At 41.1% G+C, this 15,771-nt stretch overlaps 1 protein-coding gene across 2 annotated transcripts; it reads left to right on the top strand.

Moving 5' to 3' along the window:
• Positions 1 to 265: 265 nt before the first annotated feature.
• On the top strand, positions 266 to 15,762 carry cenpj (centromere protein J). Of its 2 annotated transcripts, none has more exons than XM_044216847.1 (19): positions 266 to 393; positions 922 to 1,334; positions 2,281 to 2,407; positions 2,599 to 2,805; positions 2,972 to 3,116; positions 3,285 to 3,387; positions 3,742 to 4,500; positions 5,376 to 6,237; positions 7,292 to 7,424; positions 7,711 to 7,876; positions 8,398 to 8,529; positions 9,355 to 9,468; positions 9,818 to 9,914; positions 10,945 to 11,111; positions 11,731 to 11,820; positions 12,784 to 12,924; positions 13,837 to 13,921; positions 14,226 to 14,346; positions 14,898 to 15,762. In XM_044216847.1, the coding sequence occupies exons 2-19, from the start codon at positions 951 to 953 to the stop codon at positions 15,088 to 15,090; spliced, it is 4,026 nt and encodes a 1,341-aa protein (XP_044072782.1). In that variant the 5' UTR covers positions 266 to 393; positions 922 to 950; the 3' UTR covers positions 15,091 to 15,762. The 2 variants fall into 2 exon arrangements, with proteins under 2 accessions (XP_044072782.1, XP_044072781.1); XM_044216846.1 differs by having other exon boundaries at positions 10,942 to 11,111.
• The last annotated feature ends 9 nt before the right edge of the window (positions 15,763 to 15,771 follow it).

Raw genomic sequence — 15,771 nt, 5'->3', positions numbered from 1 at the left:
AGACTTTATTCGCTCGATGACCTTTATTGTGAAATATTGTTGCGAAGCGCCCTTAAACCGGATGTAATTCGAAGTTAGTTTTTCCAAAAATGTTATTCGACACAAATTTTAAAATTCTAAAAACGTATATATTATGCGTATTTAACTATAATAGTAGTTTATATGAAACAAAAAGCCAAATTTAAATAGCGAAACCGACGGTTTAAAGCTGCAGCTGAACTACATTACCCACAATGCAACAACTGGTTTGTCGTCGTTTTTTTTTTTTTTTTTTTTTTTTTTCTCTCGCGGGCTTTGTTTTGAGATGGCGGCAGGTTTCGAAACTTCTATTTGTTATGTTTTTATAACGCACGATTTCCCATCCAGTAACACCGCTTTTCGCCTATGTTACAGGTAAATCACATATGTTTTGACACTTTTATTAATGTTGCGAATTCCTTTGCCTTGTCACTACAATGTAACACCAGTAAAAAAAAACAACTTTTTGGATCTCAAGTAAAACGTTGCCTGCTAACAACAGGCAAGTATCACCAAGGAAGCCAAGCCTTTTAAATGCACCGAAAATGAACACGTAGTAAGAGCACCATCAAACTATTAGCTGAATTACGAGCTACATGTCATGAATGGTGTCACCCTGTCAATGATTCAACCGTTCCGTTTTCATAAACAGCTGTGATTTGTTCGTTCGCTGTTGCTAACCAAACAAACGCTCATTTAAAACCGACACTCTGCTGTCATGACATGCTTGTGTGTCTAACGTTTAAGTTAACAGGCCGAAGCCAGATACTTAATGTTATTTCAACGTAAATCGGTTACTATATATAGTTTCCTTGGATCTGGGCATCATCTGGACAGTGTTTATTCATGGTGTGATTAACCCTTAACTTGTCACCATAATCTGCCGTTCAAATCCCGGATTAGCGAGCCGTACCTGAGACAACGCGGTCATCATGTCATCTCCAGCCGGGCTTCAGTACTCCCAGGCAGACTTCTTAGCCCGGTGGATGCCAAGTAGCACCAGAGCCGGGGTGATCCTCAACCCGTGCCCGGACTTGGCTGGCTCCTTGAGCCACATCTCTGCCGTGGGATCCCCGCCCCTGGAGCCAGACGACTCCTTTGCCTCCGACTTCGCCCCTCTGCCCGCCTCCGCAGACAGCAGCTGCCTCGGTGTGCATGGATTTGCCCGGTCACCTGGAGGAGAGAGGGCTGGGACCGACAGGCCAGTGAACGGTCTGTCCTCTGTGCCTCCGAGAAATTCAGATGGAGAGTTGGACAGTTTGGATGAGATGGCAAGAAAATCACAGGATCTGCCCCTAATGATGAAGCTAGACCAGGTAAGGACATCATTGCGTTTCAGGATCTGGTGTCTCTTACAACTGATAGTGTTATTGCCAGGGCGGGGACAAATAATAATTGTCATTGTAATAATATCATGAGTTTTTTTTTATTTTTTATATATATTCTGAATCAGAATACACAATCTGGTGGTTGTCAAAATTAACACGACAAAGATTTTTCTAATTCAGTCAGTTAGTCAGACTTCTCCCAGAATAATATCTGGAATACCTGACCATGCCAGCTGAAATTGAGCGTGACAATTTAACTATTGATTTTTCATACCTAAACTGATGTGCTATATTCTATTGATACTGGGAGAAAGTCCTTTAGTTATAGTGGTCTTCAGTGACAAGACTGAGGCTGAATGAACACCTTATTTTGGTGCATACACAGTTCATCATATCAAACCAAATGGAAATAGGCCTGCAACTACATATTCATTACTAATGTTATCTGTAATCTGTTGATGTCCTGAAAATGGGAATTTCTGGCACTTTGTGTGGACTTCAGTGTTGATTATGTCACTGCTTCCTGTTTAGTTAATACCCCCACCTCCATCACACACACTCCCACACACACTCTTTACCTCTCCCTGGTATTATAAGTATTTTCCCCCTAAGGCTATTTATGTCAGCAAAGACTCAAATAGTGACGGAGGTGTCTGCAAGTCAGTTAGCACTTTTAGTTTGTTAACTTATCAGTATGTGCAGTGTACAATTGTAGTGGCCAGCCACAAATATATTTGCATGTTGGAAAACACTGAGGTGGAATTAGTGGCAGTATGATGTCACAGGTTCAATACACACTGTGACCAGTGTGGTAATCAAAAGCCAAGTGTCTAGTTGAAATGTCTTTAAACCTACTGAAAAACAACGTGAGACACTTTGGATAAGAGCATTAGCTACATGGCTAATTAAAATATAATAATGTGTGTTTGTGCAGTTGAGGAAATGGCAGCAGCACATGCAGGAGCAGCTAAAAGCCCATCAGTTGGAGGAGCTGGTTCGCCTCCAGGAGGAGCAGCAGAGGCTGCTGGGAATGATGAATGGATCCGAGGACTGCACAGGAGGTAAAAAAAAAAAAGAGAAATGACCAGAATAACTGCAAATGTTGTCATTTGTTTCACTTAAGATATATGTAGGTTGGTAAGTAATGTGAATGTATTTGCCCTGCTTCCTCCCACTTAGTCGTAGCTTCTTTTTGTGTGTATTTTCCTTTACATACTGTGTGAAGTGACTGTAATGTATCTTGCCGATTCAGGGCTGTCAGGAGCAGGATGGGGTGAGAACTCACTCCAGGGAGCCTATCATTACAGAGAGACCCTATACAGCCCCTCTATAAACTGTCATGGGGTCCCACAGGGCTCCACCTGTGGCCTCCGACAGGAACACGACCTCTCACCAGCGGGGAGAAAGGAGCCGCTACCAAGAGGTCAAGATTATGAGGAGGTGGACAAGGACGAAGAGGGTAACAAAAAATTTTTTTAAGCATAAGGTGACAACAGAAGTTTTTGTATTTGCATTTGGAATACAGCAGCCGGCACAAGCCTACCCTTACTTTCATGAGATTGTTGACATGATTGTGGAGATAAATCACTTCAGTGTGAAATTCTAACAGTGTGTGTTTCCCACAGGCACGTGGAACTCCAGAGAAGACGATCAGGAACAGAGTGTGGATACTAGCCATGATAATAAGCACAATGACATGTTGATACCAAGTGATGGTGTGGCTTTGACTGAAGACAACAGCAGAAAAGAAGATAAAGTCTTCCCTGACAGGTAAATACTATATTCCAATATTGTGCTCAGTGTCAAAATGAGACTCTCATGAAGAGATAAACCAGTCAGTCAGTCTTATGTTTACTGTTCTGTATGATTGTATTTGTTGACAAACTTGTCTTAATGCATACATTTGCCTTGTGTGTGCCTGTATGTGCCCTTTTCCAGACCTATAAAGCCGGGTATCGGGGGTCAGAAGAAGTTTGAGGAGTTGTTGGAGGAGCAACTGAGGCTGGAGGAGCAGAGGCTGAAGTCTGCCCGGCAACAGCAGGTCAGAGAATATAACAAGGGTCTCCTTACAAACAGTTAAAAGTAAATCATCAGTCAGTACTAAAACACAATAGACCATGTTCTTAAAAGCAGGAGAGGTTTGTTCGCAAAGCTCTTAAGATCGGTAATCATTTAATTATGAGCCATACATTTGATTTATAGCGCAAAGTTGGTGACAATCTCAGTCTAGACTGACTGTGTTATTGTCACATGGTAATATTGTTACAAGCAGAGCCTCTCCGTATTGGTGCATTCAAGGAAGCTCTGACATCTTAGGCTTTAGAGTTAGTGTATTTAAATGCAACAAACATCCAAATTCACATTACATTCACACTGTGTCTTCTCACCTTAACAGAGCCAAGATGGAGCTGAAGCTGTACAAGCCCCTCCGAAGAGGACCTTTCTGAAGCGAGGCGAGGGCCTCTCAAGATTTACCAACAATCGCAAAGCCTCTTTACCAAATATGGAGGTGAAGAAGAACCCCAAACCACAACTCCAGGCCAGAGTAATCTCTCGCAGCAACTCAGAGCCTGCAGCTATCCAGAGAGGTGGCACAAATGGCATCCAGCGGCTTCCTGTCCAGCGTAAAACCGCCACACTCAACAAGGAAAACCGACTTAGAGATGTCAGTTCGCCACAGTTGGACATCAGAGTTGAGAGTAAGGCAGCACGGACGAAGGTTTTGGTTAGTCATCAAAGACAAAACACAGAAGGATCAGAGTCTATTCAAACTGATCCAGCGGGTAGACAAACCAAACAACGTCAACTGGGGCAAGTAATGGAGCAGAATAATAGGAAAGCGGGTCTGTCAGCTCAGGCCGTGAGGAACCCTGGTCACAACACGCAGCCAAACCCTGTTACCAAACAGGTGGGCATGTTAAGAGGGCCAGAGAAAGCTGAAAATGATGGCACTTGTGGTTCAAGAGTGGAATCAGCAGCAGAAGGAGGAGGAGACGGAGTTCCACAGGATTCGTTTGAGTTGTCGTTCCAGGAGAAGCTCCAGCGCTGGGAGTGTGACCGGCAGTTGGAAAGCATGGAGCTGGGAGAGTTTGAGCTGCTGGAGCAAGCGGCCGAGGAGCTGTCATTTTCGTCCAACTCCTCCTTTGTCATGAAGGTGCTTTATTCAACTCACTAGTGATTGCTGTGTTTTAAGTTAGATTATTTGTGAATTTCTGCTCTTACGCTTGCACTACACTACGATGTAGCCTGAAGCTTCATTTGACTTTTTTTTCTGTGCCTGATTGCATGAAATGTCTTGGATGCCTGATCCATGCTTTTAAAGCGGCTATGATCAATATTTTGTTAATGACAATGGATCAATGGACTATTTGTATGTGAATGGGGTTACTGGTAGTCTACTGAGCTTGATAGCATCTTTCAGCTGCTTGTTTTGGTGTTCAGGCTCGCAACTTTACTGTTTTGATTCACTCTCACCGCTCTCATCAGCATTCTTTATGGTCACAGTAGGCAGCTGTTTTCAGCTGTGTTTGCAGCTCGTTTCCGCTGCCCAAGTGGCCAAACGTCCATTATTGTAGTTTAAGAAATCACCACGGTGGGTCGCCCGTGTGGCCTTAAGGTTAAGGTGCTGACCATGAGCCGTAATGTCCCCGGTTTGTGTCCGGCTGGGGAACTTTGTTGCATGTCATTCCCCATCTCTATTCCCCCCTCATTTCCTGTTATCCTTCTACTGTCGGCTGTCCAATATAGGCATAAAAAAATCCCTCCTAAAAAAAAAAAAAAAATGAAATGACCGTTTAAACTAAAATGTAATAGCATGCCATTTAATACAGCAGCTACCTCATATGATGGCAGAAAACAACCACTTGGACTATGATAGTGTAAAGAACACTGCAGGAATTAATGCAAATGTAATACATTTTTCAGTAGTTACAGACTTGATTGTGTGGATTTCTTCCCTATGTCATCCTATTATACTAAACTCGTTGACTGTAAGCTGTATGATTCTCTGACTCTGTTCTGTACTTGCAGGTTCTTCAGCTGGATCAGCTGCAGGCTGCTAGGGGGCTCCACCCACGACGGCTTTCTTCCACCCCCATCAAGTCACCCCCCCAAGGTGCACTTCAGAGGTGCAATAGTGTGGGTAAAAGTGGTGGTTTGGCACGTAAAAGCAGTTCCATGAACTCCGATGCATTTGTGTTGAAGATAAGAGACGATACACTCCAGGACAAAGTGAGCATTGAGGATAAGGAGGAACTGGACAGTGGGAGAGAAGACAAGCACGAGAACTCTGATGTTTCATCCTGTGGCGGCTCTGAATTTGAAGACCAGGAAGTGGCGGTCAAACCACCTTTGTTTCCCAGCACCCTTTGCTTTCCTGCACAGTCTAACCCGCCATATGACAAGCGGTCGTATCAGGACGAGGACAGTTGCAGGGATTCAGATGTGACACAAGTTGATGATGGGGACAGTGACAGCGTCTTAAGCAATGCTGACGAGTCCACTCTGATAGAGGACAAAGACCGGCAGCAGGGTAGAGTTGTGTTTGACGACAATGACACGTGGAACGACCTGGAGGACACTGCAGTCTGCACAGCCAACGACAGTAGAGGAGTTTGTCCAGTTTCCAAGGCAACAGCCAATGGAATCTCACCACCGGAGCGGACTCTGTTGAGGAAGGTGGCAGTGAGCAAAGTTATGGAGCTGGATAAGGGCACGGTCATTGGTTCTAATCAGGAGCCAGATCCTCCTCCTCCTCCTCCTCCTCCTCCTGCCTCCCAGCTCATGACGAGGTTGTTCCCCTCGCTGAAGCCAAAGGCCCAGAATGCACCTCTCCCTCCTCCTCCTCCTGCTGCTTCTGTTGCTCCTGAGTCCAAAAAGCCAGAGGAGACAGGTGAGACAAACACGTGTAGTCTTTTAAACAACATAACCTGTTATCAGTATTTTTATTTTGGCTGATTGGCTGTCACTTTATTGCGTCATGTAAAAAAAATTAAATTCCATGAAACAATTGTAGAGAGGCGTTTTGAGCCCAGAGGTCACATCTGTAAAACCTCAAAGGATTATAATAATAACCACTTTTCTGTGACGGATAGTTTGATTTAATTTGGTCATAAAATCAAAACATAAAAATTAGGTATGCATGATATATTGGTGGCCAATACAGTAAGGGAGACAGTACGAGCAATTTATCAAACACTTGGTGAACAAGCAGAACACAAACTTGCAGAAATGCGACGTTTTCGACCACTATGCCCACAGTAATTCTGTAACGATTGAGCTTGAAAATGTGTTGAATTCTTTTAGACTTTGAGGCTGAAACCAACTAGCCTCTCCTCTCTGTCAGCTATACCTGTCTGCAGTTAGTTACTCTCTTTACATCAGCAGCAGAGGGAAGATGACAGAGGACTGTTAGTCAGTTTATTGTAAAAGGTTTGCAGCCTTCTAAACAGTGGAGTCAACGACTTTATTATTATGTAATTATGTAAAAGCAGTAAAGTTATTCTAATAGTTTATGTAGCCTATACATGCTTGTCAAAAAGGAGATAAGGTCTGGTATTAATTAGTCTACATATAAAAAAAAAACTAAGGTTATTACAATTAAGTTTTGCAACGTACTCTTTATTCTAGGGATGTTGAAGGCTCTCTAAATATTGGTGTTGTATTAGAAAAATAAACATAAAAATATATATATATATTGTCCTCTTCACATTTTTGCATTTGTAAGATTAATATTATTGGTCATTGTACCTGTATCAGCCACAGCAACTTATTGGTTATGAGTCCTGAAATTCCATATTGGCGCATCTCTAATAAAAATGGTCACAGATCAGCAGTCCTAGTTTTAAACCTGATTTTGATCACAAAGGATCAGATATTCAGTTGGTGTGCAGTGGGTATTATTTTCAGTTTTGTGTGTCCCCGTGTCTGTGTGTCCTCATCCCCAGGCCAACAGGTCCAGTCTAGACTGCTGAGGGAGAGACTGGTTGAGCTGGAGATTGAGATCGAGAGATTTAAGAAGGAGAATGCTGCCCTCACCAAACTCAGACAGGAGAATGAGAAAAACCAGGAAAATCTCAGGTGCTAAATCTGTCTGTACATAATGTTGTTTTAATACCGTTTAAATTAACCTTCCAAAACAGAAGTTCCTAGTCAGAGTTAGTTTTTTGATTTCCTGTTCTAATCTGTATCTTCCTGTCATGCTGTTTTATTAATTTTACTTGTGGATGAATGATGACTTACAGATCAAAGTCAAAATGTTGTCAAGTTCTTGTCGTGGCAATCATGGTGGAAATATTTAGATGAATGATGGGTTTGTCTCTCCTTGCCTGTGTGATTTATGTCTGCTTTGTTGTTGTTTTTGTAGGAAAGAGCGTTTGGAGTTTGAGCAGATGAAAGCAGAGGAGGTGGCCAAGTTTGAGGAGCACAAGAAAGAGGAGAACAGGAAATTGCAGAAGGAGCGCAAATTGTTTGAGAAGCATGCAGCGGCTGCCAGAGCCATACCCGACAAGAAGGAACGAGAGGAAATCCAGGTGATAACTTGTACCAGATTCACATGATAATAATTTCTGGCCCCAGGATAGTTAAATTGACTTGTGTATACTTTACATGCACATTCCTTAAGACGTTACTTCAAATACATACTAATGTTGCTACGTATCTGCTTGATGTGTAAATAAGCAACTGTTTGGTAAACAACTTAAAAGGTGATGTTGTGTTAACAGCTTCTTTCTGCTGCCCCCAAGTGGCCAAAAAATTAGTTATTTCGGGTTTAAGACAGACTGGAAGAATCAAATCAGTGATTTCTTTTTTTTTTTTAAATTTTCATGTACACATGCAGTGTGGAGCCATTTGATGATAAGTTGATTCAGTGTTCTCAGTGATTCAAGTTTTTTTTTTAAGAACGTACTTTATTATATGCGTGTCCATGTTGTGTTTCAAAATCAAAAGCAATGAAAAACAATGATCACATAAAAAGTAACTGACCTGCCTCAGCAGCACAAGAAGAAATAGGTGAAACTCCCCTTAAATCTGTCCTTTTCCTCGCTGCCAGGTGTTGAAGCAGCAGCTAAGCTCCCTGCAGGAGGAGCTGAGGCGGCGGGAGAGTCGCTGGGCCTCCACACACGGCCGGCTGCGGCAACAGATCGACTCCCTCAGCCAGGAGAACAGTTCTCTCCAGGACGAGGTACCCACCTGACCTCTGACCCTTTTACCCCATTTACACCTGGCATTAAAATGTGACCTGCACCTGGATACGTTATCCGCAAAAGGAAAAACACATGTCAATGCCAGGTGTGAATGCATGCAGAACGCATTGGGATTGGAATGCGATCGGATCAGCCAGACCACATCAGCCAGGTGTAAATGTAATCAGCGACATGACCACATTCTTAAGAAAAAAATCCGCCCAGCAAGTTGAAAGGTCACCTAAATTTTGCCTCTTCCTGCTAGCTTAGGCAAGCCCAGAGTCTTCCCTTGCAAAAGTGATTTAAATCAGAATCAGAAATACTTTATTGATCCCCGAGAGGAAACTCTCGGGGATCAAGTACTGTCAAGTTAAGTGTAGCTTATTAGATGATTTATTTATTTTAGAAATGAATATCCTTTCATGGCATTGCTTCTCTTGACCTGGGACATGCCATGACAAGTCCACCAGTCCCCCCTAACTAATTTGCATATTGAGATCCGATCACAATACCAGGTGTGAATGGGGCCTTAGTGTATCAGTGAGAAAAACACCTATGAATTTTTGTTTTTTAAAAAGTTGTTTATCTTTGCTGAATGCTTGTGGCTAAAGTGGTAGTCCTCCTGAATAGTTTAATAATCATTTTAAGTATAATAAAACTCCGATGTGATCTTTTATTATAAACTGTGTGTGTGTGTGTGTGTGTGTGTGTGTATAAATAAATAAATAAATAAATATACACATCGTGATTTTGTTATAGTTGCAGCCATGTTGTGTTTTTTTTCTTTCTTGTTTGTTTTAAGTACTCTTTCTCTTTTATTTAAGATCCGTATGTTGGAAAAGCTGCGCCTCTGTGCCTGGAAGGACAAAGGAACAAAAGACGGTCCCAAAATATTTGAAAACAATGTGTTATCTGTGACCAAAGGAGTGAAATTTGCTGTAAGCGTGTTTGTACTATTTGTTATTAGTTATATTCATGTTCTCTGGAATGCTGTGTCAATACAAGTCTGTCTTCTTGATTTGACTGATATTGAATTAAATATTTTAAATGTGTGACTAGAACAATGCTGTAGAAATTATGGGTCCATAATACGGATTTATGATTTTTGTTATCTTCACACATAGTGACAGACAGTTAACAACCTTACGTGGTTGGCATCAGGTCCCCAAATCTTTAATTGACCAAATTCCATTTCCATTTCAATTTCCAGACCTGTCTAGGAGCTCTGATGATCGCTTCAGATTTTTTCTCATGTTGGCATAAGTGGTTCTCTCTCTTTGTTTTCAGAGTCCTCTTGACTCCAGAGGAAGCAGCAGCCCTCCACTGAGCTGCACAGCTGCAGCCACTAGAAGGAGCCCCAGGGAGAGCAGTCAGGGTGCTACAGGTACAGTGAATTGTTCCCATTCACAGGGAGATTTCTACCACTGGAAAAAAATCATCAACTGTTTCTAGACAAAGATTTCTGGCACATGGGTTTTGGAGTTACAGGTTTTTGCAGACCTGTAGCTTCATAAGGGCGCTTCGTTTTGAGGATGAAATTAAGTATTAATGGAAATATACTGTATAATGGATGTATTTCAAGCAGCAATGTTTTTTCAAAACTGATACACAGTACTTTGCCTTGGATTAAATTCATCAAAGTGTTGTTACTGTGGGGCTCTTCAATCCACCAGATACATAACCAGACTCACATTTGGTTGTTTTGCACCCAGGGTTTGACTTTATAGCAGCTTTAATCAATATTTAAGGTATCACATGGCTACTTGTTGCAGTTCCCCTCAGCTTGATGGAGCTTTATAAACTCACTGTACACTGCTGCTCAGCACCAAACGGCAGACAAAGTGAATGACTAGCTGGTGAACATAGTGGAGCATCTGACAGCCAAAGAGCCAGATATTTCCCTCTGGAGTTGGTTTGAGACCAGAAAAGAAGTAAAAGGAGAGTGATTGGACTTACATTCGCCAGGTGGACATAAACACAACTCAGAATCAGAATCCAAATGAATAATAATGTTACACTGTAATTGATGGAAATGTAAATACATCAACTTAAATGGTGATATAATATGCCAGTGTTGTGTTCACTGCATGTTTCCACTGCCCCCAAGTAGCCAAAAAAAATCAGTTACTGCAGGTTTAAATTTGTCCGACAAGCCAGTCAGAAAGATTGGGTTTCCTTTATTACAGTTTATCTTCCATTGCAGAATGGACGTTTAATCAGATATACTGACAGATATACTCACAAAAACCCTGAACCCTGCAGGCTGCAAAATTAACTGGTGGTAATCCTACATCCCCAATTTTAGTCTCCACAATTAATTTAATCAACAATCAATATATAAAGGTTTGATGACTGAACCAGTTTTAATAGTTAAGAATGGTCAAGATTTGTTTTAAATTTTTCTTTGTCAGCAGGGATAAAGAGCAGCCTGAGGAGGCCATCAGGGCCAGGCTCCTCGTCCCCATCCTCCTCTTCCTCTACCTCCTCATTGCCTGGCAGGAGGACAGAGCAGAGGTCAACACCCGCCAGCAAGAGCCAGGACAAACCACCAAACCAAGAACACTCGCACAACTGCTCTCCGGTAAGACACGGCAGTAGTGCTGTTCTCTAGTCTCTGGTATAACAAATCTATACAAACACCGCAGGTTCTTCAAAATGCTGCGGCACGTTAATGACAAATACCAGAAGAAGAGAACGTATTACTGGTTTTAAAGGACTGGAAACAAATGTAGTGTATATTGGGCGTCTAGCTAAAGCTACTTTATAGCCTCTGACCCTGTTGAGAGACTGTTGATAGTGTAGTCCAGTGGTTCAAACCTTTTCTGTCATGCCCCCCTTCAGAAGCCGAAAAAATGTCATGCCCCCCCACCACACGTAAACGGATTTAATTCTTATCATTAACAATACTGGGGGAGCAACAAATAAAAAAGGAGCAAAGTTGAATTCGATTGAAATAAAAGAAAAGATTCAGGTCAGCACAATAGCAACAACAAACTCTTGTTTTTTTATTCCATAAATCAAGTTCATTCACAAATCCATCCACTCGTCCATTTATTTATTGTTTAATTTATTTTTTTAATCTTCTTATCCTGTTCAGGGTCGTGGGCTGTTGGCGCCTATCTGGACATGCTGCTGTCCCTCAGGGCTCAGACACTACGCCCATGTTTAATAATTTGGTTTTTGACATCTTCTCATTGTAGAAAGGAGATTCTCTGCCAATAGAACCAGAGTGCAGTGAGGCCGAAGAGCCAGAATCAACTCAGGAGGTTATCACACACCCTGATGGGAAGGTGAGAAAGTGGAAAGATGTTTCATTTTGTACAACACAACAGAAATCTCGTGTCTTGATGGGAGCCACCAGGCATTCAGAGACTCCAAAGAGGAAAATTGCAGGAAATGGCTGGTTTAATCAGTTGACCTTAATTTGGATGGTAAAGGATAAGGCTGCCAATATTTTATAGTTTTTCTTGTCAACAAATCCCATGAAAAGACCAAAAACAACAATGTGTTGTCTGACTTCCCCAGCCTGTCTGTTGCTCTTAGCCCCAAGACCATATGTTCCTACATTGAAAGATGTAAATCTTTCAATATGGCTCACAAATGTATAGTTTCTTAAAAAAGAAAGAAAAAAAAAGCAGAATAATTTCTTGAAACAGCTGGGCCCTGAAGTTTTTAGCAAACGTTACTCAAACAGAAATAAATCTGTATTTTCAGCTGAGAATTTGGTGTGCTAGTGAGTATTTACAGCAGCAGGACGGTGTATGTGGAATGATTCAAAATAAACTAGTGTGTGTTCATTGTAATGAAGGAACATGTCACCCAGTGCAAGTGTGGCTCATTAATGTGTTTTTAATAGTTTTTGCTGGCTACACAGACAAAACTCTTTAGTCGGATCAGTTCAGTGTTGGTTTTGGTCTTTTCATGGGATTTGTTGACAATGAAAAAATAGAGAATAAGTTTGGATGTAACGTTTCCACTAACAAGTAATCTCAAACCAAAGTACTTGGATAATAAAAATGACATTGTTTTGTTGCACACTGCAAAGACTTAAGATACAGAACAGCTACTGTAGTTGAGTGTATGAAGGAAAAAAAAAAGTAAAACTGTGTCCTGCCACAGTTAATAAAATCAGAAATATTTGCTAGATATAGATATTTACAAAATTGTATTAGTTCAATATGACCAATGTAAAAAATGTGGTTTGTACTTGTTTCTTTGTATGCCCTGACAAGCTCTGGTTGTGATCCTTTCAGATAGAGAAGGTTCTGGCCGGAGGCGATCGCCTTATTTCCTTCCCCAACGGGACCAGGAAGGAGGTTTCAGCAGACGGACAAACGGTCAAAGTCACCTTTTTCAACGGAGACACCAAACAGATCACAGCCGACCAGAGAGTGGTGAGACGTTTACCTTACATTACATTAAATTTATAATGTGGCAGACGGTTTTGTCCAAAGCGACTTGCAATAACCGGATTCAACCTCCATAGGAAAGAGATAGATTGTGTGTTAAGTGCTACAGTAAGCCATGGAAAGTTTGCTAAGCCAGTTTTGTTACAGTAAAAACATTCACTCTGACCTCCTGGATGCTAAGCCATGCTGTGAGAGCTGCTGGACATTATGCTCCTTGCTCAAGGGCAGTAACTGTTGAAGGAGTCAGATTTTCCTGGTTGAGATTTGAACGCAGGAAAACAAGAGGCAGTCTGCACACACTGTAAATTGCAAGCTCATAAAAATGTATGATGTAATGATTCAACCTCCTTCAAAGGTCTTTGTTGTTTTCTCCTGCACCTGTACCCAGCTGGGGTTAAATGTGCACACCATCTACCTTCTTTGTGGAGATTTGAACACATATGTTCCTTATGTAAAATACTTAAACTAAGCAAATCATTAGTTATTTTTCATACCAGTTTAGTTAAAAAAGTTCTTTGTAGTCGTCTTTAGCAAAAGAGGGTAAATCTGTTCTTGTTAAGTGATTGAAGGCACCTCATTAAAATAAACTGTTGTACTTTGTAAATGATAGCAGGTATCTTATGTTTTGGAAAGGAGATTATATTGTCTTACATATACATACATGCTAGCTGGCTAATTCTTGTCTCATTTGTGGTCTGATGAACAGTAAATTCAGTTTTTATCCCCTAAGCTCAAAAAGTTATGTGAAAATAGATTTTTCTTTGTGTACCTTGAGAGCTCACAGTTCAAAACTTGAGGAGTGAAATAAGCTAAACATAAGAAGCACCATTGCCCTGTTACCCATCTGAATTCATCTACTGGTAACTCTCTTATCACGGCTCTGCTCCTTGTGCTCAGATCTACTACTACGCTGACGCCCAGACTACACACATCACCTACCCAGATGGCATGGAGGTCCTGCACTTCCCCAACAACCAGACTGGTGAGAGCAGACTGACAAAAGCTGCTCAATTTTGTCTACATAGGATCAGTTTAACTGGAGTCCATTTTTATAAATGTCCTTCTGGTACATTTGGTTGTGCTGATGATACTGGAAGATGCATAACTAGGACTGTGTCTGAAATCACTCCCTCATTCACTCACTTTTTCTTAAAAAATGACTCAAAACAATTTATCTGTATTTATTAAAATAATTTTAATCCAGCTGGCAGATAAAAAAAAAAATCAGAGACTGAAACCAGCATGGTTATGATTACACTACACATTATACGTTGTTCTATTTCCAGAAAAGCATTTCCCAGATGGTCGTAAGGAAATCACCTTCCCAGACCAGACGGTCAAGAACCTGTTCCCCAACGGCAGGGAGGAGAGCGTGCTGACAGACGGGACCATCATACAAGTCAACCCGTAAGCAAAGACCACAGCTTGTCTTACTGCTTCTATTGTGACGAGTTCTAATTCAACCAAACGTCTGTGGTGAAAACTGTACACCAAGTGCTGAGGAAACTAATCATTTTGTCTATAAAATGTCAGAAAATAGAAAAATGCCTGTTACAATTTCTCACAGCCCAAGTTGACATCCTCAAATGTCTTGTTTTGTCCGACCAATGGTCAAAAACCCAATGATATTCAGTTTACGGTCATGTCTGACAGACAAACATTAAATGTGCACAATGGAGAAAGTGGAACCAGCAAATGTTTGGTATTTTTGCTCAAAAAACAACAAACGATTATTATACGAAATATTTGACGATTATTTTTCTGTCAATTGAATAATCAATTAATCATTGCAGCTCTATAAAGGACTGGAGTATTTCTTCCACTCTTGATACTCTGTTTGAGCTGTAGTTTCTAATACAGGCTGATTGACATGAGTTTGTTTCCATTTTAGTTTAACTCTCACCTGCTTCCATCTTTAAATGAACACTAACTGTGTGAATGCGTGCTGCCTCTCTCAGGGACGGCACCAAAGAGATCCATTTCAACACAGGCCAGAAGGAGATTCACACGGCCGACTACAAGAGGAGGGAGTATCCAGACGGCACCGTGAAGACGGTCTACACTGACGGCAGGCAGGAAACCCGCTACCCCACCGGAAGGCTCAGGATCAAAGACAAAGATGGCAACGTCATCCTGGACAACAAGGCGTAGAAACACGGTGTCTCAAAGAAAACACTAAACGTTTTTGGGTCCCAAGGCTTTATTCATACAACTATGATTCCCAGAGACAAATTGCAATAAGTCTCCAACAAATCAGACTTATTTGACCTCCAGGTGCTGCCAAAATCTGAGGCAAAGCTACAGCTGATAGTCCACAGTGAGTTTGAGGAAGTCATAAGCCTTTTTAATAGCATTTTAATTATCATTATTTTAATTTATTTATGCATTCAACATATTGACCTCAAGGATACACACAATACAGTTTTTTTTTTTTTTAAACAGAAACTTTGTTTGCAAACTCCACAGGGCATCTTCAGTGATGCAAAGAATATGTTTTGGGTCTTGCAAGACCATCGTTTGTTTGTGCCAGGATATTTTTTGGCTTATGATCTACTTCATTCACAGTCTTTTATAAATCTGAATATTTTAATAACTCATGTTGTTTACATTTTTGGTAAAGCCTGGGAGTAATGAAATAAATACAGAAACAAAATGTCGCCTGTGCAGCAGATTCAAGCAGAACTGCCTCAGTGTGGTGTGAGTGAAGTGGTTTTAAGTGTTTGTTTACAACTATTTTAATTTGTAAAACTGTTAAATACATATTTATTTTCTTAGCTGACTATTCTTTTGTAAAATAAATTTGATCTTTTTTTGTTGTTTTTAGATTCTTGA

This window comes from Siniperca chuatsi, linkage group LG12 (assembly GCF_020085105.1).
Source record: "Siniperca chuatsi isolate FFG_IHB_CAS linkage group LG12, ASM2008510v1, whole genome shotgun sequence".
NCBI lineage: Eukaryota > Metazoa > Chordata > Actinopteri > Centrarchiformes > Sinipercidae > Siniperca > Siniperca chuatsi.
This window is presented reverse-complemented; position numbering and strand designations above follow the sequence as displayed.

Bases quoted from the DNA above. Each gene is read 5' to 3' on its own strand.
- cenpj (XM_044216846.1), top strand. From the start codon at position 951: ATGTCATCTCCAGCCGGGCTTCAGTACTCCCAGGCAGACTTCTTAGCC. The intron at 2,408-2,598 runs GTAAAAAAAAAA...TTGCCGATTCAG, and splicing joins ATCCGAGGACTGCACAGGAG to GGCTGTCAGGAGCAGGATGG. The intron at 7,425-7,710 runs GTGCTAAATCTG...TTGTTTTTGTAG, and splicing joins AAAAACCAGGAAAATCTCAG to GAAAGAGCGTTTGGAGTTTG.